This window comes from Alosa pseudoharengus, unplaced genomic scaffold (assembly GCF_046254945.1).
Source record: "Alosa pseudoharengus isolate Yale_2024_CS ecotype anadromous, Long Island Sound unplaced genomic scaffold, YU_APseudo_1.1 YU_APseudo_1.1_scf_4, whole genome shotgun sequence".
In the NCBI taxonomy this organism is placed as follows: domain Eukaryota; kingdom Metazoa; phylum Chordata; class Actinopteri; order Clupeiformes; family Clupeidae; genus Alosa; species Alosa pseudoharengus.
This window is the reverse complement of record NW_027468774.1, coordinates 41,525,021-41,550,062: the sequence shown is the minus strand read 5'-3', so window position 1 is coordinate 41,550,062 and position 25,042 is coordinate 41,525,021. Positions and strand designations below refer to the sequence as shown.

Below are 25,042 nucleotides of genomic sequence, written 5' to 3'. Positions count from 1 at the left end.
GAGCGCAGGCTTCTGTACCTCTTCCCAGAGGGCAGTAGATCAAACAAATTGTGAGCGGGGTGACTTGTATCACTCACAATTGTGGTCGCGCCTTGCGGTTGAGGTGGGTGGTGTAAATGTCTTTTAGGGAGGGGAGTGAAGCACCAATAATCCTTCCAGCTGTGTTCACTATGTGCTGCAGGGCTTTCCTGTTGTATTCAGTTATCGTAGGCCTACATCAAATCCCGTGTAGCCTACGTACACAGACATAAAAGGCATGCTTTTTGGTGATTGGCAGCAAAAAGTTTACATTATTACCTAGCAACTGCCGCGCAACCACAGACCCAGACCCCACTTTGTAGTTGCGCTTGTCCTAGTTGCTCTGTAGGTTAATATAACAGCAGCAATAGCCCTAAATAGCTCTACTGCTAACTGCTTTTCTCTCTTCCAGAATGTTTATGATGTCAAAATGCACCAACTTCGTGTTGCCAGGATGATCATGCAGCACATCTAACTTGAACGTTACTTAGGCTAGGCTACTCTAATTAATTGGAAAATGCATCTTGAGTGCGCACCAGAGAGAGAGAGAGATAGACTGGCAGGTTCCAGGTGTCGTGTTGATATCCCCTTTTAATATATGAAACTTATTAATATGCATAGTAATGTCCAACTATTGTGTTATCAATGTGGCACAAACAAACAAAGTAGCCTTATACCTTACAAGAGCTGGTGAAAGGGTTTTATGAGAAAGCTTACACTGAGCGATCTTAATATATGGTGTCATGGTGTTTGCTGAGTGAGGGTGGTTATATGTATTGTGGTGGTATCAGTCCGGGTAGGCCTATATAGTTTTAATGAATTGTACTCTTTAATAAATATTATCTTTAATACTGTACATCCTGGTGCCATCCCTGTGCCTCTCCCTTTACATTACGCCGGACCATACCGGATGAACAAAGGTGGTGGCAGCGCCTAAAATATACCCAGAGCAAATACTTATTACAATACCTTAATGTTAAGGTGTTTTAACAGCAAAACACCATTCGTGGACTCCACATGTTAAGCTTAAAGAACCTTGATTGACGCACAAAGCCATTAGAGTTTTAAGCTATTTTTATGTTTATGTGTTGCTATATATTTAATCATGAATTGACAAAACAATGCCAACAGAGGATGCGTGTAAACATCAGGGGCCGGTTCCCCAAAACGTTCTTATCGCTAAGTAGTTCTTAACCTATTCCTTAACCTCTCTCTTAACGTTATGGCACGATTCCCGACACGTTCGTACGCTAAGGGACCGTTCGTTATTTGTAAACGGGGTCACCGGAGGAAAATAGGGGAGGGTCATGTCTTTTTATTCTTTGTTGAGGGGAGGGTCACCTAACTTTTTTTGTCTAGGAGGGGGGGTCACCCATCTTTTGTATTAATGAAAACAGCAAAAAATCAAAGTGGCTTGTTTGATTGTTGATTTCTGTCGCCATATAACGTTCTCTTTCGTTCCATAGCTCTGTCAATATTGAACAATGAAAATAAGGGAGATTTCCCGGGTTTCTCACGCAAAATACGGAAAATGTCAACATCCGTCCCCATTAACGTTGGAAGGGTTGGAGCAACAAAGTAGCCTACTTTATTCACGTCTAACAGGCTATATCCATTTGGTCAACTTTATCCAGCCCTAAAAAAGCTAACTTTGGTTTACTTGTAGTTTACCGTGTAGCCTAGCCTAACTTTAAACAGTGTGCATGCTTATAAAGCATACTTGTGCTTCATTCATCCACACATCCAGCTCCTAACATTTTGACAAGCATTTCTACCAATTGACCTTGTTCCTGCCCATCTCTAGCTTTGCTGTCTCCATCCTTTCTGTTTTTGTTGTTTGCAAAAAAATATATAGTAGGCCCTATTTATTGGTAACCAGCAACAAGTGCAATTTGTTAATCGCTGTCATTCTCTCTCCTGCCAACAAAAATGTGTTACGTTCCAAGTAGCAGTGCGTAATTCTGCTTCATAAAGCAGAATACAAATACATTGGTCATATAAATAGCCAGTTTATGGTCTACAGTGTAGGCTAGAGTTGGTAAGTTATGGTAGGCCAACTTGGAGTGAATATACAGGGGGATTTATTTGTCTCTTAACCTGGCAGGTGCGCACGTAGACATAGCCTACGGACGAACACGGCAAGCGCCAATGAATCGTGCTCTCACAACAACCACGTCGTTAACTTAAATAAGCCTACTGTAGGTTAACATCACTCTGAGTTCGCATTCAAGCAAGCAAACGATTATTTGAATACATCTGTTTCTCTGGAAGGGCAAGGGGTAACAACAGGACAACACAGAGACAGGCCAGAATGCAGGACTAATGTTATGAGAGTATTACAGTAATATGGGATATTCTACGGGAAAATATTAAAACGGCAAGACAGCGGGGAAAAGTTAAAATGATAGGCCTAAACCCGGAAAAATTTGGCTTGTTAGGTATTTTTCGGTCCCTGTGATTATTTGTGAAATTGTACGGTCTTTTCAAGTCATTTAAGAAGGAAGGAGTGTAGCAAGCTCCCAAATTGACGCTCGTCTGAGAAATTGAGTTTTGGATAATGTTCAGCTTTGGCAGCTTTACAATGACTGAGGAAGCCTAGAGACGAGTCCATAGCAACAAGTTCATGTGTTGAATTTGTTATTACCCAGTGTGCTTTGTTGAATGGTCTCAATGTTTTATTGTTTTATTTCATGTGAATACTTACTAGAGGAGTAAATTATTTCAAGTAGGCTAATGCAGTTGCAGGAAGTGTGCATTTAGTTTCCATGCTTATTGTGTTTCCACAACAATGTTAGTGAGTAAAGCTACAGAAATGGCCACCATCTTGGTGAAGTGTGATGTGTAAGATCAGAAAGCAGAGGATGAGTTGGATGTGTTCTCAAAGTGCTAGGTTTCGACTACTGGCCGGGGAGGGTTATGTCTTTTTTGAAAAGACTGCTGGAGGGTCATTAAAAAAAATTTTGCAGGCAGGGGAGGGTCATGCAACTTTTGATTGAAGCACTCAAAATCCCTCCGGTGACCCCATTTATAAATAACGAACGGTCCCTAAGTATATCTTCTGTAAGTCACACGTTCGTAAGGTTTGTCTGCATCATTCGTAAGCTCTTTCTTAGCGTTGTTTGAGCTCAAGACGCTAGTCGCCGCCACTGTGCAGCAGTCTTTAGAAATCAGCGCAGCAGCTTGTACTAGTAGGCCCGGGCCGACAGTATGTTGACAATGTTGTGGCTCAACGATGATTTTATGTTATGGACATTTGAAGACTAATAATAAAATATGTTCGCAATGGATGCAGGCCTATTTATGAAGTTTACTTTATTTGGTATCAGAACTAATATGGTGGTAATTAGCCTAGGCTATTTAGTAATGTCAATAAAGCGTTCAAATTGGCAATCACTTTTGATAATTAAAAGCTGGCAAAGAATTTGCCTCTAAATTTATAAGATCTATAAATGGGTAAACATGGTGGTGTCCAGTAAGCGACCAACTATGGCAGCGATCCAACGTGTCCTTGTATTGAATCAAAAACGCCGTGTAGTCCATGTCGCTCCATAGCTCTTTTTTGTTGCTGTTGCACACGTTTTTCCGAAAGCTGGAAAACGGTGTCACCTTGTGCAAGCTCACCTCGTCCAGCAAAAGTCCAAGTTCCTCTGACGAGAAGCTTGGTGCCCTTTTTTACGTTGCTTCCCCACCATACTGTATCTGATTCTCTCTCTGTTCATTTGAGATAGGTTGCTTTTTATTGAAAACATTAACCAATGGCAAACATTTTTTTAATTTGAACCTTTATATTTTACTGATAACTTAAACTATGTTAAAATAAATGTTACTGGAATAATTTGAGGAATGTTTCATTTGCATAGAACGTGTTGTGTTTCTTAACGCCGTCATGCACCTTCACGTGAAGTAGAAAATCGATTCCTGAGCAATCGATGCCAACTAATTCAGCACCTTCACTTGGGATAGCGCCTTTGTAACGTCGAACGTAAGAAGCAGCGTGTTATGAAGCTTCCTAAGGGACACTTCGGGGAACACACTTAGGAACATAAACAACTTTGGAAAGATATATCTTTTGAGTCTTCTTAGCGCACTAAGAGTGAGCGTTATCGGGGAACCGGCCCCTGGTGGTGTTGGTCAGTTCAAAGTTATGGTCATATTTATCTGGGTGAACCTGTTTATGAACCTGTTTATAGGCCTCTTAGAAATGGTTGTTGAATCGTGCATCCATGTGTAACCTGCGTTGTGTTGAACCTGCGCGATTCAGCCCTGGGCCCAGTTTCCCGATAACCCGATGTTCTTAAGTGTGTTCCCCTAAGTCTCCCTTAGGAAGCTTCATAACACGCTGCCTCTTACGTTCGACGTTACAAAGGCGCTGTCCCAAGCGAAGGTGCTGAATTAGTTGGCATCGATTGCTCAGGAATCGATTTTCCACTTCACCGAAGGTGCATGACGGCGTTAAGAAAGACAACATGTTCTATGCAAATGAAACATTCCTCAAATTATTCCAGTAACTTTTATTTTAACAGAGTTTAAGTTATCAGTAAAATATAGACTATTAATTAAATTATCAAATTGTCAGTATGTTCACACGATATGTTGTGACGGGTAGACTAACCGGGTAGGCCTATCCCTCGCTAATCATCAACCCTCCTTATCCCGTTGTGCCACTTGTGCCGCTTCTTGACATGGGTTTAAAGGAACCGTATGTAAGAAAAATATTTCAATTAATCATAAAATGGCCCTGATATGTCACTAGACATCAAAAAATCATGTTCATTTCAAATACTTATATCACTGACAACAGCAGTCCGGCCAGGATATTGTCATTTAAAAAGTGAAGTTGCAGCCCTCAACTGATGTTGATGTTGTGTTTTGTCATGTCATGATGCGCCACCCTCCACCTATCTACTAATCATGAAGTCAGTAGTGTTTCGCCATCAGGGTTGGCAACCTCGAGTCAGGGGGGAGGGGGAGGGGATACACCGCTCTTCAGTATTTTGAAAGTGATTGCAGCAGCAGTTTTGGCCACAATCTTACATATGGTTCCTTTAAAGACTTCTAAAAATGATGTACACTTTTATATTAATTGCCATTGGTTAATGTTTTCAATAAAAAGCAACCTGGCTATCTACAATGAACAGAGTGAGTTGGATACAGAATATGGTGGGGAAGCAACGTAAAAAAGGGCACCAAGGCCCCAGCCGTGGTGCGGCTGGCTGGGGCACCTGCACTGTACGCCGGCGACCCGGGTTCGATTCCCGCCCCGTGGTCCTTTCCGCATCCCACCCCGACTCTCTCTCCCACTCGCTTCTTGTCATTCTCTACTGTCCAGTAAATTAAAGGCATAAAAGGCCAAAAAAATATATTTAAAAAATGGCACCAAGCTTCTCGTCAGAGGGACTTGAAGTTTTGCTGGACGAAGTGAGCTTGCACAAGGTGACACTGTTTTCCAGCTTTCGGAATAACTTGTTCAACAGCAACAAAAAAGAGCTATGGAGCGACATGGACTAAACGGCTCCGCGGCCGGCGCCGTCTTTGATTCAATACAAGGACACGTTGGATCGCTGCCATAGTTGGTCCCTTACTGGACACCACCATGCATACAATCCAAATACTCTACAAGAAACTTCAGAGTGTTACCTTTCATTTAAGACAAGGATTATGCTTCTACACCAAGAGGTTGCCACGCAGTATGTCTTTTATGGTCAGTATGCATTTTGGGTAAAAGTCCTATAGGGAGTTTCCATAGGGCATTTTACAAAACGCATGAGCATACCTTGGCAAATAATGGTCTAAAGTACTCATATAAATATTGATCTACTTTTGCACACAGCTAGCCTAGAAATCTAGGCGTTGTGTTTCTAAAGTCATATCAAGTGACCAAGAGGGCTGAAATGTGGTCAATTGAGATGCTTGTTAACCGAATAAAGAAAAAACAATATTCTAGCCTCTATAACTCTGTGCCAGTACTTCGCACAATTATTCTGATTGTTTCCTATAAGAAAATACAGGGGGTCAAATTTCTAAAGAGGTCAAGCATTTGATGCAGGCCAAAATAGGTGGGAACAGTGCCCTTTGAAGTAGGCACAATGCAATGTTGAGGGGGAAAAGCCTAGACATGGCCCAACCCAGAACATTGTTAAAATTGTGTGATTAGCCACCAGCATAATAAAATCAAAATCCAAATTCAAAATCTTATTACGCTATACCAAACCTATGAGTCTAAGCCTTAGTTAAAAAAACCCCAGGTAATTAGTCAAAGAGCCAAATGGAGACAAATGGAGTCATGCCACAGGTGTATGTCCATGAATGGATTACTGAATGAGCCTACTGGGTCCAAGAGCTCAGGGGGCCTCGAAGCCCAAGCCTCTGTGTGAAGTTGCTGCTTCTTCACCCTTCTCTTCTCTTTCTAGAAAACTCACCAGAAGTCAAAATGTAAAGGGTCATTTAAAAAAAAATCTTCCTGGTGAGCATGCCCCTGGACCCCCCTATCTTAACTGGGTTGGGGGGCTTTTTCCACATGTGCCCAGGGGTTCATAATCCGTCCATGCCTATATGTCCGTCAATCCGTAATTGACTGACTTGTTTGACTTGTTTGTGATTTTTAATAATATTTTTGGCAGGAAATATACTGCTCAAAAAAATAAGGGAACATTTACAGTTTTCCACAATTGTTAAAACACATTTTTTGAAACCTTCCACCCTTTTCTCCATTCTCAAACTACATTCACAGAATGTCTGACAGTTCTTGAAAAATAAAACACTTGCCTCAACAGTTTTACTTGTGCTCAGAGCCAAACAGTGTCAGAGTGCCGATCCAGTGTATGATTGAAGTGTTCCCTTAATTTTTTTTTAAATTATATATTGAAATTCTGTTTGGGGGTCACCCCCCCCTCACCCCCAATGTTGACATCATGACTACGGCCTTGAGCTCTACCTTTAAAATTTTCACGCATTTCCCTAAAGGTACTTTGCTATGAATGTCTTTCGTACGTCGTCTGGAGCACTCTTGGCTGCACCAGAGAGGGTTAAAGCGGACTAATCAAGGATCTTTGGCTGCAGTGCACCTTAGCAATGTTTCGGCTTGCGACGCCAGTCGCCGCCACTGTAGCTTAGTAGCCTACAGCAATCTTTAGAAATATCTGTTGCGCATGCAACTCATATGATATAGTAGCCTACAATATCGGTTTTTGTTCGCCTATGATTTTATGTAAGAAGGCTAATTAGGAAGATAGTTTCTGGAAATGTTTTCACACAAATAATAAAATGTGCACGCATTTAAAAATAATTAAAAGCGGTAGCCTATTGTCTTGTTTCTTGCTTGTCCCCCCCCCGCCTAAAGCATTGTAGAAGATGGTGCTTTTATGTTTAATGTGTTAAACAATGGCACAATATATTGAATTAAATAAATTAAATCAGCTTTGATAAAAAAAAAAAAAAAATACTATTATAGGTTCTTGATATGGAGTGATGAAGGATGACGTAATGGGTAAAGTTGTTATGGGGTTATAGCAGCTGGTCATGCCCACAGCTTGCGGATCGCTTCCCCCTACATACCTTGCGAAAACGGTTAATTAAGGGTAGATCATTTGATTAACATTTTATCATAGTCTGCTATTAATAAGTGAAGTGGTGTGAGTGTTCCTGGAGGCGATATTTGAGCAATGTTTTTTTGTGTGTGCAAAGAACGCACTGTCTTTCATAATGCTGTCATGCTTCTCCGTGAAGTGAAAAATCGACTTCCGAGCAATCGATGTCAACCAATTCAGCACCTTCATGGTGGACAGTGCCTTGTAGCCTACGTCAGATGTAGGGACCTTTTCCCTTAGAAGACTCCTAAGGGACAGGTCGGGAACCACGACTACAAAGGTAAACCACTTTGGTAAGGTTTACCTTTGGAGTCTTCGTAGCTCGCTAAGAGTGAACGAAACCGGCCCCTAGCTTTTACCTCAAACGTTACCCCTTGCTCTTCTTGTCTTGAGTCTAAAAATTAAGAGGGTAGGCAACGCAAAGCCATTATTTTCTCCAAAGCTGGTGTGCTTGCGCCACCCGAAGTTGTGCTACAGATGGTTCAAGTAGGCTAGTCTTCGAGTAGGCTAGTAGGCCTATCGAGCGCAGTCTGCCCCAATTACTGTACATATTGAGCATTGTCCCTGTCAAATAAACGTAAATAAATAAATAAATAAAACATCAACGTCACAGACTTCCGCCCTGTTGATAGCAGACCTAACTACAATAAAAGAACAAGATTTTTACTCAGACTAGAGTCAAGACTCAACACTCAAGATGGAATTATTAATGATGGCCTCTCTGCTACCTTCCAAACATCACCTCAGTTCGGATCACCATTCTATCCTGTTCAAAAATTGTCCACATGTTTTTTTAAGATGGTCGGTCAAATCAAATGATTGTAGGCTAGGCCCATAATTAAATGTGAATAAGGATGCATTACTATAGTGCTTTTTAAGTTTGCTTTCTATGCAGGCCTGTAGGCTATGAAACAGTTTAACGCAAAATGATAAATACTACACTATTCTACTCAATATGAAGGCCTGTATGTGGTACACATTCATTTGTAAACAACTATTGTGATGTAGTATCACATTATTTTTTTCAGGTATCATCTTTAATATTTTTTTTAATTCTTTAGATCATTTTAGACCGGGTGAGAACTGATGTGTAAAGGAAAGGAACATCCACATTGCCGATGACGTGAGACCTGGACAATGCAGGGTTATAGCGCTCATTTTATTTCAAATACAATATGAAGGTTTAAAATAATGTTATAGAAATGAAGATGGTTGGTCCCTAAATATTTCGGCTAAGCAGAATTTAACCATTTTAGGTAGGCTAATAGTCAAATGTAGCCTATAACCTATCGTGCGGGTGACCATGTGCCATTATCTATACGCAACAGTGGCTCCACCCAAACAAGTTGCTCATTCGATAACCAAATGTTTTAGTGATACCTATGTAAAAAACAGCCTACTACGCCTTTTTATATTCATGGCTAAATACTGCAGTGTCCGCTGATAAAGCAAATCATTTTAATTGCTTATGCGTCTCTGATTTTTCATAGGTTACACGGCTAATCAGTGTGATGCTTCATTTAAAATCAATTAATGAATGAAATTTCATTTTTTACGTCATGTTTTATTTTTCATTGTTCTTCAAGATCTGTCCGACAAGTTCATTAGGATTAATTATTGAATTTAGGAAAACGTGGGAGACAACACTCGTGATTGTCCTCAAATGACTTGTCCTCAAGCGACACCCGATTTAATTGTTTGATAAAGATTTCAAAAACACCAGTGTCAGTGTTGAATTTTTGTGGTTTTTGGCTAGAATAAACTCCACCGCGTTGATTTATTTGTGTATTTTGCTTTTCCATGTGTAAGACATCAGGTGTATAGCTAGTAGCCTACGGGTTGTCAAAAATAGGCTATTACATATCGCAGTTGTTGGCCAGAGGTCAAGTTGGCATCTAGCCAGGTGAGAGGTGGGTCTTGGGTGTGCCCACAAAGTGATTCGAGGTGGCCTTTAAAAAGGCCGAATCGTCGCCTGGACATGTCACTGGACTCAAAGAGTGTAAAGTCTTAAATCCAGGAAAGAAACAACATGAGTCTAACAGCTAAAGACAAGGCGACAGTCCAAGCCTTTTGGGGCAAGATCGCTGGTAAAGCTGAGGAAATTGGGGGCGATGCCCTGTCCAGGTAATTTCTTCTTTCTGATTTTAAAAATACATTGATAATATCTACCTGTGTGTGCAATGTACGTGTGCGCCTGCAATTTTTTTCTAACCAGCATTATGACTGGACAGGATGCTGGTGGTCTACCCTCAGACCAAGACGTACTTCTCCCACTGGGATGACCTCAGCCCCGGCTCTGCCCCCGTGATGAAGCATGGCAAGACTGTCATGGGTGGTGTTGGCTTTGCAGTCGGTCAGATCAATGACCTTACTGCAGGACTTCTTACACTCAGTGAACTGCATGCTTTTCAGCTGCGTATTGATCCAGCCAACTTCAAGGTATATAACTTCACGTTTGTCCTGTGCTTCAATCTAAATTATTTTATGAATTCGTATATTTTTTGCGATTCTCGGACAGTAGCGGTAACAATAATATCTCCTTCGACTCTTTCTTTCCCAGCTCCTTTCTCACTGCATCCTTGTGGTGTTGGCCATCAAGTTCCCTAAAGAGTTCACCCCAGAAGTCCACGTGTCCATGGACAAGTTCCTCAGTGCCTTGGCGATTGCTTTGGCCGAAAAATACCGATAAGTCGGCTGTCCATCCTTTAAACAGACGACAGAGTTTTCGCATGTAAACTGTCTGAATAATAAAACAAAATTACAGCAATGGTATCATCCGGTGTTTTTCTCTTAATTTACCATTAATCACAGACACAGTGATGGAATTATATGGGCCTAACTTTCCTCAACATCAGTTTGTGTACAATTATACAAAGAGTACTATTTAGCCTAGCCTACACTATAGGCCTACTTTTATGGAAAAACGATCACATCATGGTTGAAAGTTATAAATTCTTTTGGATAGGATACATTCCTTAGATCATTGTTTACAATTATGTTTTCATGAAAGTAGCCCTATACCCTTAAACAATTTCTTATTTATTCACCCTGTTACTGCAAACATGGTAGCCTATAATATTAGCGACAATTAGCCTGAGTTTCAACTGATGTTTAGCTGCGGTAGCCTCCATTACACCAATAAGCACAAACACATTTGCCTATCTGTTATTATTTTATTATTAAATATAGCGTAGTGTGTATGATAAGGAGCTGGGTTAGCATGCAGTAGCCTGCAAATGTATGGGTTCAAATCCCCGGCTTCCACAGTTGTGACCTTGAGCAAGGCTCTACCCTGAGTTGTTCCGTGGACAATGTAGCCTAGTCTTGTAATAGAATTGACAGTCACGTTGGATGAAAAGTGTCAGCTAAATGAATACATGTAAATTATTATTATTAATTCAGTTTATTAGTGAGTTAATTTATTTGTTTGTTTATGTTGTCGATTTAAATGTTTCTGGATTTTGTTTCATTAATTTACCTTCTTGCTGAATAATAGTGAAATAATGTAGGCCTATAGGCCTATTCATTTCGGGACATTTTATGGAGGACGGTTAATTAGCCTAATTGTAGGATCGACCAATACCGAAATTACTTCTTCTACATCCTAGGCCTATTGGGCGTGTGAAGTGGATGAAATAGCACTTCAAAAACACTTGCTGAACTGTTTCCATTCTATATTTTCCTCACACATGTCATTTATGTTTAGTATGTCGTCTGATGAAATGTAGGCCTATATATTCAATGCAATGAGAAAAAAGAAATAAAAGAAATAGAAGCAATGTTGTTTTTTTTAATCAAAACTACACTCAGTTGCTTTATTAGGTTATTACAACTAAAGTAAAAATGAGTACTAGCCTCATGTGAATTATAATCAGTTGCTTTACACATGGTTTAGAGTTAACCCAGATGAACCTGTAAGCAAATTTTAGTTTAAGTCTAAATTTGCACACAGGTTCGACTGGGTTCACCCAAGCTATAGCTGTGGTGCTCTTGTATCGTGTTTCCTGATAGCTTAGTGTATATCGTTTTGACCATTCAATTTCAATCAATAAGACTATGATAACTTAATGACCTTTGTGTTTAACTTAGTCTGTTTAACAGCATAAACGCATTTTCTGAATACAGTTTAATCGTAACCTCTGTTTAAAGTGTTATGAAGTGTTTTCACATGCAGGGCAATATAGGAAGAAGAGTGAGGTCATGAAATGACTATAGAAATAAACTTGACTATGAACCTTTTTTTAGATACACAGCTGATATAAAAATGCAGACTATACAACAGGAGACCAAACCCAAAGTAGGCATAGGCCTAGTCCACATAACACCGTGTGTGATGTCTTTACATGTTTCGTGCTTTCCTATGAGCAAAATCATTAGATGTGACAACTTGAAATACTTTTGCGGACACCTTTATTTGCATTAACGTCGTATACACATCTGCAAAGACACAGAAAGCATCAGATGGTTATTTGCTTTCTTGTTGGAGGTGTAGAGTCTCTAGTGGTACTGTCTGCCGAGGGAGGACACCACGACGGCCAGGAACTTCTGGAATGCGGCCTGGACATCAGCGGTGAAAGCGGTTCCCATTTGTGCAGCAACAACAATACTCAGGCAGTCAGCCAACAGCTACAGGAAAGGACAGAGACATCATTTTAATCGCTGTGCTATTTGTTTAGTTTGTAAACAACATACATTATATCTGTGATCAAAATGGAACGCACCCTAAAGTTGTCGGGATCCACGTGCAGTTTCTCGGAGTGCAGCACGCTCAGCTCAGCATATGTTGCTTTGATGTTGTCCATGTTCTTGACGGCTCTGTCCAGTCCATGGAGCACCACTTTACCATGATTGGCGACCATTGGGTTTCCCATGATGGCAGCAGCATTGTACAGGTTTCCAAAGTTGCCAAAGTATCGCTGCGTCCATGGGTACACGACAAGACACCTGGTGGGTTTTATAAGCATATGTTATAGAGTATTTCAATGTATTATAGACAAGCAAAACGGTCTAAAATACGCAAATCTGACACGACTGTCTTTTTACCTGGCAAGGGCTTTGGGGCCAACGACGTCATAGTCCATGTTAGCAAAGATGTCCAGGATGGTGCTGCGTTCGAAATCACTCCACTCAACCATATTGGCGATAAATGAGACTTTTTGCACGATCTAGATGTGAAGGTAACCAGACCTGTGTGTGGAAAGAGCATTTGAAAGTCTTTTAAATACATCGCATTACTCCTCCCAATCGTACATGATTGGGCGTAATATGTGTGGGCGGGGTTTTGGCGCGGCCCGCAGATTTTGCTTTGATAGGCTATGAACTGATTGTAATCAAAGATGATCAGCTATAGCAAATTCGCTAAGGTTTGCACTCAAGTAAAAGTTCGCACCCACTCGTCAAAGATCCCCTGCCTATATTTCACACATAGCCTACCATTATTTAACTCTTTCCCGTCCGATCAAAAATGACTCCTTTACTATATATTTCTGATGTTGGTGACCTAAACTTATCTCAAGGAAAGAAGCCTATTTATTTCTCCTTGAAACCTGATAGTTGGACTATGACTATACAAATGTATGTTTGAAATTAGATGAATTCATTATCTTTCTATATTGATTTGCATTCATATGTATTACAAATTACGTACACTAATTTTGAGTGTAAAATCCATTAAGGCTTTTAAGTATATATACTCTTTTGATCCCGTGAGGGAAATTTTGTTCTCTGCATTTATCCCAATCCGTGAATTAGTGAAACACACTCAGCACACCGTGAACACAAGTGAGGTGAAGCACACACCAATCCCGACGCATTGAGCTGCCTGCTACAGCGGCGCTCGGGGAGCAGTGAGGGGTTAGTTGCCTTGCTCAAGGGCACTTCAGCCGTTCCTACTAGTCAGGGTTCGAACCAGCCACCCTCCGGTTACAAGTCCGAAGCACTAACCAGTAGGCCAAGGCCCAATTTTGAAATTTTTTGCTCATGTCCCCTTAGGGGCTCCGTACTTTTGGAACTATTTATAGGCCTATATATATATAAAAAACAGTCAGCCAGTCCCTCCCGCATTAAGATAGCCTACTTTGGAAAGAGTGCACCTTCTTAAGACCAAGCTGTTTTCAGATGCTTTCTGCTAACTGCGCTGAATCACAAAATTCTGAATCTGCCTTGAAAATTATTCTACCTTTTACTACTTTTGCCTTTTTTTGCTTTCTTTATTATTTTTTATGTATTATTTTTTTGTTTTCTTTATTTTGCTTTCTGTATTTTTAAATGATTTTACCTTGTGCATTTTATGTTTTCTTTTTATTATGATCTTTACTTTTTAAACTATTCTTTGACTATATTGCCCTTATATGCTTTTATTTGTTATTACTGTTTGCTTTTGTTTATGTAAAGCACATTGAATGACCTATGTGTATGAAATGCGCTAGGCCCTATATAAATAAACTTGACTTGACTTTTGACCTGTGACCTCTTTTTTGGCACACCATAGGCTACTGCTTGGGCTCAGAGACCTTTTAAGACTTTTTATAATGTTCAACTGTTTTCAATGCAGAGAAGCAGCATTTGCATCATTCGTATATAGGTAGCCTACTGTTTTTTGCATTGGCGGACGTGAAAGAGTTAAGCAAACAGAAAATAAGAATTAAATCAATCAAATCTAGAACGCCGAGCAACAGTGCATATAAAGCAAGAGAGTTTGTCTGCAGTTTACTTAGGCCTACTGTAGGCTAGCCTACAGACGTTCACTTTCAAGGCCTTCTGAGAGCGGAAGCACTAGCCTGCTATCACAACATTTACACATTCTTAGGTTGATTCTGAATTCTTCACATTGAACCAGAAATTAGCGGACGGTGATCAAATCGTTTTAAATTCAGTTAACCAAATTGTTGGGCTAGACTAGAGTGCCTTAATCTCTTACAATATTAAGCAGTAGGCCAAGCTTTAGCCTAATATCTTGCAATGAATAAATCTGTTTCTGCAAACTTTTGGACAGTTGGTAGTGCTGATTGACATTCAAGAAACTGAAATGGCTAATGCTTTGCTATCATATATGGTAGTGCTACAGCTACACTTTCACTTAATGTTGTCTCAGATCAGGGACGTAGCACAAGATCCTGGGCCCCTGCATAGGCAGTCCTGATGGGCCCTCATGTTATGAAATTTAATTAGGAAATTATAATATCCAGGTAAAATAAAATATATTCCAGCCTTTTTAAGGGTCCCCTCTCCACTATAAACAGTAGAAGTTTTACACCCAGTATGACACCCCTGTCTCAGATCACTTCTCTGTGGCATCAGGAATTAGTTTAGGCTACGTCACGAAATATGACAAGACGGGAAACCTTCGAATTGTGCTGAAATTACAGTAAGGTGGTCTTGTGACGCCTCCTACTGTTCAGTAGTCATAGTACTGGAGGAGCATAAACAGGCCAAGGCACTGTCAACCCAGTCGACAACAGATGGCGCTCAAACTCTATTTTAAAAAGAAAACTTGGCCCTGTGGTCGTGTTCAGGAAGAAAAATCTGACTGATTTCGAAAGAAAGAATGGAAGCAAAATATATTTTGACTAATAGCTTTACACATTGCCAAGGCAAGTTGTGGACTAGAAGTCTGTCTGCTCCGTGAAAAGGCAAAAACAGTTTACCATTTGGGTAATCGAATTCAAGATTAAAGTTCTCATTAAAAACTCATTGCTTTGACTTTAGTGTTTGCTCATTGATGCAATGTTCAAGTACTACCACCAGGTGGCGTTTGGAGTTTACAGTTTTTTTACAATTGCTGAAGCACAATTTTGAAAACAGGGTCCACAACACATAATTACAGTTTTTCACAATTGCTAAAACACGAAACACTAAACACAAAAAAATTCTTGAACCGATCCCCCTTTTGGCAAAAAGGGGGATCGCACATTAAACACAATTTGCAGATCTCATAGACTCTTTATTACAAAACTTTAAACACTTGTCAATTGTAAAAAGTGTAACTCAAAATTTAGGAAACTTGCTTTTTGACCAAGTGTTCACGTATTCTATACATTCGCGTAGCCTACACAATGTTGAGATGTGAATGAAATCGTGCCTATTCTAGGCGGGCACGTGAGTTACCCGATGGACTCTGCTACGGCCTACACACAGACCCAGCAAGATAAATAAAGCTGGCCTTGTATGCTCATGACCTGTCACGCACTGCGCAAATCTGCCAGTTGCACCTCGCGGACGCGTCTTGTTCATAGTAAAAGCAAGTAGGCCTATTCTCCCAGTCAATGGCGACATGATTGGGCAGCCGTCCCACTGACAAATTCTGTAAAAGCTGAGCATTGTCAGGCATGCGTAGGGCCTATAGACTTAAAGTGATGTAAAATAGCCTACAAAGATGGGCGAGGTTGTAAGTAGCCTATTTTGCCATCTCAAAATGGCTAAGGCCTATTGACTTCCCCATGATTCCATTTGTCCAATTGTGTGTGTGTGTGTGTGTGTGTGTGTGTGTGTGTGTGTGTGTGTGTGTGTGTGTGTGTGTGTGTGTGTGTGTGTGTGTGTGTGCGCGCGTGCATCTATGTCTCTGTGTGTGTGTGTGTGTGTGTGTGTGTGAGAGAGAGAGAGAGAGAGAGAGAGAGAGAGAGAGAGAGAGAGAGAGAGAGAGAGAGATCATCAGATTTTCATACGAGAGGGTCACCACATTTAGTTGAGAGATGGGGGCAAACAGGGCCGGTTCTCCCTATACGCACACTACGCAAGTTGCGTAGGGCCCCGCAAGTTAATGAAGGCCCCCTCCCCCGTCTCCTCTTGAGTCAAGCTATAGTGACAGACAAGTAAGTAGGCCCTAGTTATAGCGACAGTGCCTCATACATTAAGAAGATGAACATGAAACCGAATTACCATTCAGGGCATGAAAAACGGAAGAAACGCCACGAGAATGACAGCGGGAACAGCAGTCGGGTAAACTTGCGTTCGTTCCATGGTTTGATGTCAACATGCGTCTCTCCAGCGCATGTTGCTGGTCTAGCATAGGCCTACCTAACAGGGAAGTGAACCCCCTGATCTGTCTGCGGCTTGCTTGCCAGCCTTTCCCAGTCACAGTACTTGGCAAAGTTGTGAAATATAATCGCATATTCCGTTTGTCTGAATGCGGGCGACTGGCTACATTTTTTTTTTAAATGACCGCATCTTTAAATGCGTTCATAACGTGCAGCTCGGGATGAAACTAGCAGTTTTTCAGCAGAAACATGCGAGGACCCGTTAAAACTAATAGTTGATTTCACTCTTCCCATACATTTTTAAAATAACTAATTGTTTTACAATGTTTCAGTCAAGCTTTATAGCCTACAACTGAACGTATGCAAAATGGAAAGTAGGCCTAGCCTAATGTATTAACTTTGATTCGCTGTGCTGCATGGACAGTAGATGCACATCGTAAATTAGGCCTATATGAAGTATTAAAATGATTGTTTAAAATAGTCTACGTTTGAAAAAAATATTGAAATAATAAGAGAATCAGGGGAGCCAGTTCATAGCCTATGTCTTTGGCAAGTAGCCTACTACAGACACAGGTGAAGAACAGTCAGCCAGTAGGCTGCTAGCACAACCAGACCCTTACAAAAAAACTGCATTACTTCAAGTGTCAAACTGCAGATTTCTGAGTATGAAAACCTCAGTTTTGGAGAAAATATTTGCAGTTCTTATGCAGGGAATGCAGTATTTTAGACACAAAAAACTGCATTGTAGGCTACTGCATAGTACTGTACTTTACTCATAGACTGTAAAAAACTTTACTACAGAAATGCAGTATTTTGGACATGAAAATACTATACTGCACTGTAGCCTACTGTGGTATAACTGAACTGTACTTGAAAAAACTGCAGTTATTTTTTGCAAACAGCCCAGGCAATGAAACTGGGCATTTATTGCTGTGTGAAGGTGATTCACACACAATTATGTTTATTTCTCCTAGTCCTTTATAGGGAAACACACTATATTTGGTAACTTCCATAGACATCCAAAATGGGGTGGGATGATTGTATTGGGAGCACTGAGTTGTCAGATGATACTGTAAAAAAATGGTTAAATTTTCACACTCAGAGTTCAGGTAGGAGGGCCCCTTAGCAGGATTTTGCTTAGGGCCCCATGGAGGTCTGAACCGGCACTGGGGGCAAACATGCAGTCAACACGATTGCTCTTGTTTAGTTATAGGAAAACAGGCAGTCAACACGACTGCTCTTGTTTAGTTATAGGAAAACATGCAGTCAACACGACTGCTCTTGTTTAGTTATAGGAAAACATGCAGTCAACACGACTGCTCTTGTTTAGTTATAGGAAAACAAGCAGTCAACACGATTGCTCTTGTTTTGTTATAGGAAAACATGCAGTCAACACGACTGCTCTTGTTTAGTTATAGGAAAACAGGCAAATCATTTTGACTGCAGACTTGAATGCATTTACTGTAATTTAGTCACACTCAGAGACATTACAAAGAGTCTTACATTGCCATACTTAACCATAGGTTGTCACACGTGTATTCTCCAGAGCATACAGCTAATGTAATGAATAGGCTATGATAAAAGAAGACGCAGAGAGAGAGAGAGAGAGAGAGAGAGAGAGAGAGAGAGAGAGAGAGAGAGATATTAGATTAGATTGCAGTTGTATAATACAGTTTATACAATTCACAAGTTTTTGACAGGTTTTGTCTGTAGAAATGGTTTTGTGACAGATTACAAATATAGTATGTATTGTCCAGCATCACATGACATTCCTGGCTGTTCTTTTAACCAAAACTACATGTTCTATGGGCCAGGTGTGTCAATTAGATTAGATTTCCACTCCATTAGATTAGATTTCCAAGTTCTCCACTCCAGATCCCAATATCGTTCTGTTGTTAAATCATATTTAATAGTGTGCTTGTTTATTTATTGTTTTAAATTGTAAATGTAATTTTACAACATAGTTGTTTTGTAATTTGCTTTTATCAAAAGTGTCTGCTAAATATGCCTACCATAACTTATTAGAAGGCAGGGAATAGATGACATTTAAGTAAAGCACTGTTGCTTTTAAAGTTGATATCATGACAACCCTGCTGACTGTGTTCTATGGATTGATTGGTATCGGTTACTGTAGGCCTATTTGGGATAAAAAGGCATCCCCTGGTTGTGTGACTGTTGAATGGAACACAATCCTTGTTACAGTGGTAGACAAGGATATAGCCAAATTCATATTGCTGTGAAGCAGAGATCGAGGTGTTATGAACCTAGAGTTCTGCCAAGGCAGGAAGAATGCAACCTTTTCACTAACTTCATGCGGTGGCCAAGTGGTGCATAGGCTGATGTATCTGTTTTAAGGGTTCATTTTATTATGCCGAACAGAATAGCCTACATCACAACAAGTGCTGACAACCGATCACTTTGTTCGCATTCACAGTGGCATTATTTGGCGATGGAAAACAATTATGATAGGGGAAAAAGAAGTGTGACAATAATTTTATTTTTTTATATGTTTATTCATTATTTCACTCTGTCCTGAGTAGTCAGAGAAAATTTCACAACGCACGAGTTGGTGCGCACACCACCGCAACTTAGCGGTACTTCTCAGCAAGAGCCAAAGCCAAGTTTTGGAAGAACTTGTCCACAGACACGTGGACATCAGGGGTGAAGTCGGCTGGAAACAACATGCCAATGACAACGAGGAGACAGTGAGCCAAGATCTGCAAAGGTAAAGACAGCGTTTAGGTACAGATGGATGGATGGTTAACAGGCTTTGATGACTGGCGGTTTTAATTACGGTGCTTACCTTGAAGTTAGCAGGATCAATCCGCAGCTTGAAAGCATGCAGTTCGCTGAGAGATGCGAGACCTCCAACCAGGTCGTCCATCTTACCGACGGCATCACCGACAGCTCCCATGATGGTCTTTCCGTGCTTCTTAACTGGGGCAGACCCAGGGCTCACGTCAGCCCAGTGGGAGAAGTAGGTCTTAGTCTGAGGGTAGACAACCAGCATTCTGGAAAGAAGAAGAGGAGTTATTGTAAAACTGCAGAAAATGAGACAGTGAAATGCATTTTGTAGTTCACATGTCTGCATTAAATACACAAGTGTAATAGAACTATACTGTATCAACAGCCATCTCAATTGCTTTCTTAATGGTGATCTAGTTTATTGCTCCGAATTTAGTTGTGTTTTAAAAATGTTGTTTACCTGCCAAGGGCTTCAGCTCCGATGTCATCAGACTTTGATGAGATCTTACCCCAGATGGCCTTTACGTTGGCCTTGTCCTTTGCAGAGAGACTCATGACTGCGTCTTAAGGTTGGTCAGCTTTCAATTGAGGCTTTTTGAAAAAAAAAAGATCCTTTGCAGGAATTAAAATTATACGTTGTATTTATACATGTGTAAGATGCGGCACACCCAGGAATCAAATCCAAACCACTCCTCTGGTATAGGCTACGTGACCGGACACACCTAGTTTTCTGCGTCATTGTATTTGGTGTGCTGCCACTGTATTGCTGTTTTAATTGAGATAACATTCTGCGTTTAATACAGTGGGTGGTATTTTATGCAGTATCAACTTATTAGGCTATGTCAAACACAATTAAGCTAATGGAACACCTATGCAAAATAAAGCCTATTATTTTCAACTCTCAACTCTATTGTTTTACTGACATTGCACATGCAGATTTGCACCCTCTCTTTCATTTAATTTTCAGTCATGTTATTTCAGTAGACTATTAGGGCCTCTTACATTCTATTATAAAATATAATTTAGGCCGATCTGTAGCTTAGCCAACTATAAACCACACTGCATGCTATCAAAAGTAAATAGTCTTTCTTGCAGTTGGACAATATAAAATGACATTTTAGGCAGAAATTGACAATTGACACTGAAATTTTCAGCTCAGATTTTTGGTATGCAATATACAGTTGGCTATGTTGTAATAAGTCAAGTCAAGTCAATTTATTTGTATAGCACATTTAAAAGCAACAGCATTGCACCAAAGTGCTTTACATAAAATAATAATAATAATAATAATAATAATAATAATAATAATAATAATAATAATAATAACAACAACAAAAACAATAATAACACTAATAATAATAACCCTAATAATAATAAATACAATTAATAATAATTATAGTAAAAAGAAGATAACAAACTTAAAAACTAAAAGATAACAACATATGGCCCTTACTAAAATACTAAAAAATAAAATAATAATAAGCGTGTAAGGAGTACTGCAGTGCAGATGTGAGTTATTTTGTTGCTGTTGTTGTTGACCATTTAAAAGCAATAGCATGCATGTATCAACTAATATACACCATTAGATAAGTACATGATTTGGAATGTTTGTTATGTAGCATATAAAGACGTATCATGGTGATTTTTCCTGAACTCTGATTTAGCTGTAGGATGCTTACTTTCTTGTTCATATAGGCCTACAGTATTTGTGACTGTTTTATTTTTTGTTTTAAGCTATAGCCTAGGCCTTTATCTTAATATTCTTATTGCGTTTGGTTGAAGGGGGGGGGAAAGCTTATTCATGTTTGATATCTTTCCAAGACAACTCTAAAAATATTTGGCTCACTTCCCATCTACGGTAAAGTCACGTCGGTCAGTTTTCCTGGCATCACGAAACCAATCAAATTCAATTTTGCGTTAGAGGCGGAGTCAGATATCATTATTAAATTCTCACCCCGTACGTTCTATTTCACAAGTGTTTCTCATCTGAGATCTTTACGCACGAACCTCAAGAACCCAAAGACGTCATTATGGTTGACTGGACAGATGCTGAGCGCAGTGCCATCGTCGGCCTGTGGGGAAAGATCAACCCCGATGAGATCGGACCCCAAGCCCTGGCCAGGTAATTTACTCCCGTCCCTGCATGCCCCCCCCCCCCCCCCCCCCCCCCCCAATTTTTTTTTTTTTTTTTAATGTGTCTCTTTTCCTCCTCACCTTAGGCTCCTGATCGTGTCTCCTTGGACTCAGAGGCATTTCAGTACCTTTGGTAACCTGTCAAATTCCGCCGCCATCATGGGTAACGCCAAGGTAGCTGCACACGGAAAGACAGTGATGAATGGACTGGACAGAGCCGTGAAGAATCTGGATGACATCAAGAACACCTACCGTGATCTGAGTGTGATGCACTCCGAGAAACTGCACGTGGATCCTGATAACTTCAAGGTAAGTCTTGTGGATCTCTTCACATCGTAGTTGGGTGTTTATTTTGGAAACCGCGACATGTAGGCCTAGCCTTACTGATTTTCAATGTAACTTCAATATTTTTAACAGAATCTGGCTGACATCATCACCGTGTGTGTGGCCATGAAGTTCGGCCCCTCTGTCTTCACCGCCGATGCCCAGGAGGCCTGGCAGAAGTTCCTGTCTGTCGTTGTCTCTGCTCTCGGCAGACAGTACCACTAGATTCTCCCAACCAGTCGAAGAGCCACTCAACCGAGCTTGATTTCACAGCTCAGATGCATTCGCGTATAAAGGATGTCCTGTCGAGTGAAATTAATAAAAACAGTGAAATTAATTTAAAAATGGCTAGGTGTCATGTTTCGTCTGCTTTAGATAGTAGCCTATGTTGATTTTATGTTAAAAAAAAGGCTATTGGCCCATCATAGCCTATACTTTACATTTGTTCACATTTGATGTTTTAGATGCAAAATAAGCAATATTTTGGATTACCACACGAGCGTTCAGCTTTATAGGCTACTTCAAATGTAGTCGAATAGCTTCATCATCAGTGTTTCTTTTTTGACAGTAAAACCGGGATTTATGGCGTATAGCCCCCACTTGGTGCCGTTTGTCATTGACTTACCCACCAACCCATGAGCTAAAGCTGATATGGAAAAACATGTCAGTTCATTACAAGATCACATTCAGTTTGCTTAACAATGATACCTCCATTTGAAATGGTTCATCCTTTATAAGCTAAACGGGTGAAACGCAAAAGGGTGTTGTGTTAAAGGGGCAGTAACATAGGCCTATCTGTACCCTCAAGGCACCTTTTCTGAATTATTTCCAAAAGAGTCGTTGTAATTTTAAGAGATGTGTGGCACAAACTCAGCCTAACCCTGTCCTATTATTACAATACATTTATTGCCCCAATTCATCATGCAATTTTATGATAACATAGGTCAATGCTATACGGATTCTTTGATTTGCCGATTTAATAGGGTAGCCTTATTTTCTCCTATATATATATATATATATTCACACTTTTCCTACATTTCGTTATGTTACAGCCTCATTCCAAAATGAATTCAATTCCCTCAAAATTCTACACACCATAATGACAACATGAATAAATGTTTTCAAATTTATTACAAAATAAAAAACGAAAATATAATATGTACATAAGTATTCATGCCTTTGCTCAATACTTTGTTGTGGCACCTTTGGCAGCAGCCTCAAGTCTTTTGGAATATGACGCCACAAGCTTGGCACACCTATCTTGACACACCCATTCCTCTTTACAGAACCTCTCGACCTCCATCAGGTTGGATAGGGAGCGTTGGTGCATCGCCATTTTCCGATCCCTCCAGAAATGTTCAATGGGATTCAAGTCTAGGGTCTGGCTGGGCCACTCTAGGATATTCACAGAGTTGTCCTGAAGCCACTTCTTCGATATCTTGGCTGTGTGCTTAGGGTCGATGTCCTGTTGAACGTTGCCCCAGTCTGAGGTCAAGAGTACTCTGGAGCAGGATTTCTTCCAGGATATCTCTGTACATTGCTGCATTCATCTTTCCCTCAATCCTGACTAGTCTCCCAGTTCCTGCCACTGAAAAACATCCCCACAGCATGATGCTGCCATCACCATGCTTCACTGTAGGGATGGTATTGGCCAGGTGATGAGCGAAGAGTGAAGATTCTTTCACACAAACATACGGTCATTTGTGGGCGTTTGAGGGCGTTTTTGGGTGGTCACCAGGTACGCCATGCTGTTGGAGCAAACAAACACTGCATCGCTGTTGAGATCACATAGTAAGGAGCTGGCTCCAGGCTTATAAAAGTATTCTTTCACACAAACATACGTCACAGACCACTTGGAGGTGCAAACAGTATCAGAGTTTTGGTTGATTTGACCATCAGTTAACTTCGAAACAGGCATTTTACTTTGCATAGACAATAGTAATACATCATAGGAGTGATTAACTTCTCTTGACTGGAGTAACTCAACGTTTGACACCTCCTATATTTTTTTAGCGTTCTAAAGATGTCTAATAGCCCGCTATAGTTACCAAATTCATAGTCAAGGAGCCAGAAGCGCACATGCATAGATGGCTATACAAACTGTGCTTTCATTATACAACTAAACATGACAAAATACTTTTATAACCCTTGAGCCAGCTTCTTGTGATCTCAATTCAGTGTTTATTTGCACCTCCAACAGCATGGCGTAGCTTACCTGGTTACCGCAGAAACGCCCTCAAATGCCCGTGTGTTTGTGTGAAAAAATGTTGTTGTTTAGTTGTACAATGAAAGCACAGTTTTTATAGATATGTGTGTTCACTTCTGGTTCCTTAGCTATCATTTTGATGGGTCTTTCAAGAGGGGTCTAAAGGCATATCTGTTCAACATGCTCTTAGTTTATTAAGCGTTTCTTATGCGTTATGGTTTGTATATTATAGTATTTATTTATTTTCATTAGGCTATTGATTGAATTGACATTGTTGTTTATTATTGCTGTTCACCTTGGTGTAGTCTTACCAAACGATTAAATTGTTTACTGTTAAATGTAACTATTGTATTGTTGTTATTTGTGCTCTACAGGAGGGTGATGTGGCCACTGGATGGAGGAGGGGGATGGAGGCCGCCTACGAATGCAAGAAGGCCAAGTACTCAGAGCTGGCTGCTGAGTGCTGGGAGGCTGGCTGGAAGACCACCATCTATCCAGTGGAGGTTGGATGCCGAGGCTACATGGGGCTGTCAACCATACGTCTTCTGAGGGACGCAGGAGTGACCGGAGGGGACCTAAAGAAGGCAACCAAGAGCTAGCGGAGGAGGCTGAGAAGGGGAGCTTTTGGCTATGGCTGAGGAGGAAAGACAAGAGCTGGGGAAAAAACAACTAACCCCGACGGGCTGCAGAGGGAAACTATTAGCTGCAGGGGGTGACAGGGAGACAGCCCTGCTCCGCCACCAGGAGACGTTCCAGGACTAACACTTAAAGGTGTGGGTTAAAGGTGGGGGAACATTCTAACATAAGATTCCGTTCCACAACAATTCAAGGTTCTAAAATTCTATGTTGAATTCAATGAACCCAGATATTCTTTAGAACGTTCATTTTCCAACATTCCCTTCACACTGGTGTGACAGTACACCTTTTAAGGATAAAGGAGCAAAACATTTGGTGAATGGTGGTTCCTGGCTGATGACCCTGCAGCTGACCCATGGGCAGCGGAGGAGGTGCGACCCGGCAGCAATGTCTAGTAGGTGTTCCACCTACCTGTACAT

At 40.6% G+C, this 25,042-nt stretch overlaps 4 protein-coding genes across 4 annotated transcripts; 2 read left to right on the top strand and 2 right to left on the bottom strand.

Annotated features, from left to right (window-relative positions):
- The first annotated feature begins 9,627 nt into the window (after positions 1-9,627).
- On the top strand, positions 9,628-10,293 carry LOC143102622 (hemoglobin subunit alpha-1-like). Its single transcript, XM_076266346.1, has 3 exons — positions 9,628-9,728; positions 9,836-10,043; positions 10,165-10,293. Exons 1-3 carry the CDS (start codon positions 9,634-9,636, stop codon positions 10,291-10,293), a joined length of 432 nt encoding a protein of 143 aa, XP_076122461.1. The 5' UTR covers positions 9,628-9,633.
- Positions 10,294-11,997: 1,704 nt separating this feature from the next.
- On the bottom strand, positions 11,998-12,780 carry hbbe1.1 (hemoglobin beta embryonic-1.1). The gene is made up of 3 exons (XM_076266345.1): positions 12,648-12,780; positions 12,326-12,548; positions 11,998-12,230 (listed from the first exon to the last, which is right to left on the bottom strand). Exons 1-3 carry the CDS (start codon positions 12,737-12,739, stop codon positions 12,102-12,104), a joined length of 444 nt encoding a protein of 147 aa, XP_076122460.1. The 5' UTR covers positions 12,740-12,780; the 3' UTR covers positions 11,998-12,101.
- Positions 12,781-19,071: 6,291 nt separating this feature from the next.
- On the bottom strand, positions 19,072-19,922 carry LOC143102620 (hemoglobin subunit alpha). Its single transcript, XM_076266344.1, has 3 exons — positions 19,785-19,922; positions 19,383-19,590; positions 19,072-19,296 (listed from the first exon to the last, which is right to left on the bottom strand). Exons 1-3 carry the CDS (start codon positions 19,877-19,879, stop codon positions 19,168-19,170), a joined length of 432 nt encoding a protein of 143 aa, XP_076122459.1. The 5' UTR covers positions 19,880-19,922; the 3' UTR covers positions 19,072-19,167.
- A 1,366-nt stretch (positions 19,923-21,288) lies between these two features.
- Positions 21,289-22,126, top strand: LOC143102618 (hemoglobin subunit beta-like). The gene is made up of 3 exons (XM_076266341.1): positions 21,289-21,446; positions 21,544-21,766; positions 21,875-22,126. The coding sequence occupies exons 1-3, from the start codon at positions 21,355-21,357 to the stop codon at positions 22,004-22,006; spliced, it is 447 nt and encodes a 148-aa protein (XP_076122456.1). The 5' UTR covers positions 21,289-21,354; the 3' UTR covers positions 22,007-22,126.
- The last annotated feature ends 2,916 nt before the right edge of the window (positions 22,127-25,042 follow it).

Bases quoted from the DNA above. Each gene is read 5' to 3' on its own strand.
- LOC143102622 (XM_076266346.1), top strand. From the start codon at position 9,634: ATGAGTCTAACAGCTAAAGACAAGGCGACAGTCCAAGCCTTTTGGGGC. The intron at 9,729-9,835 runs GTAATTTCTTCT...ATGACTGGACAG, and splicing joins GGGGGCGATGCCCTGTCCAG to GATGCTGGTGGTCTACCCTC. The intron at 10,044-10,164 runs GTATATAACTTC...TTTCTTTCCCAG, and splicing joins TTGATCCAGCCAACTTCAAG to CTCCTTTCTCACTGCATCCT.
- hbbe1.1 (XM_076266345.1), bottom strand. From the start codon at position 12,739: ATGGTTGAGTGGAGTGATTTCGAACGCAGCACCATCCTGGACATCTTT. The intron at 12,549-12,647 runs GTAAAAAGACAG...AAAACCCACCAG, and splicing joins GGCCCCAAAGCCCTTGCCAG to GTGTCTTGTCGTGTACCCAT. The intron at 12,231-12,325 runs GTGCGTTCCATT...CCTTTCCTGTAG, and splicing joins TGGATCCCGACAACTTTAGG to CTGTTGGCTGACTGCCTGAG.
- LOC143102620 (XM_076266344.1), bottom strand. From the start codon at position 19,879: ATGAGTCTCTCTGCAAAGGACAAGGCCAACGTAAAGGCCATCTGGGGT. The intron at 19,591-19,784 runs GTAAACAACATT...TCTTCTTTCCAG, and splicing joins GGAGCTGAAGCCCTTGGCAG to AATGCTGGTTGTCTACCCTC. The intron at 19,297-19,382 runs GTAAGCACCGTA...TTACCTTTGCAG, and splicing joins TTGATCCTGCTAACTTCAAG to ATCTTGGCTCACTGTCTCCT.
- LOC143102618 (XM_076266341.1), top strand. From the start codon at position 21,355: ATGGTTGACTGGACAGATGCTGAGCGCAGTGCCATCGTCGGCCTGTGG. The intron at 21,447-21,543 runs GTAATTTACTCC...TCCTCACCTTAG, and splicing joins GGACCCCAAGCCCTGGCCAG to GCTCCTGATCGTGTCTCCTT. The intron at 21,767-21,874 runs GTAAGTCTTGTG...TATTTTTAACAG, and splicing joins TGGATCCTGATAACTTCAAG to AATCTGGCTGACATCATCAC.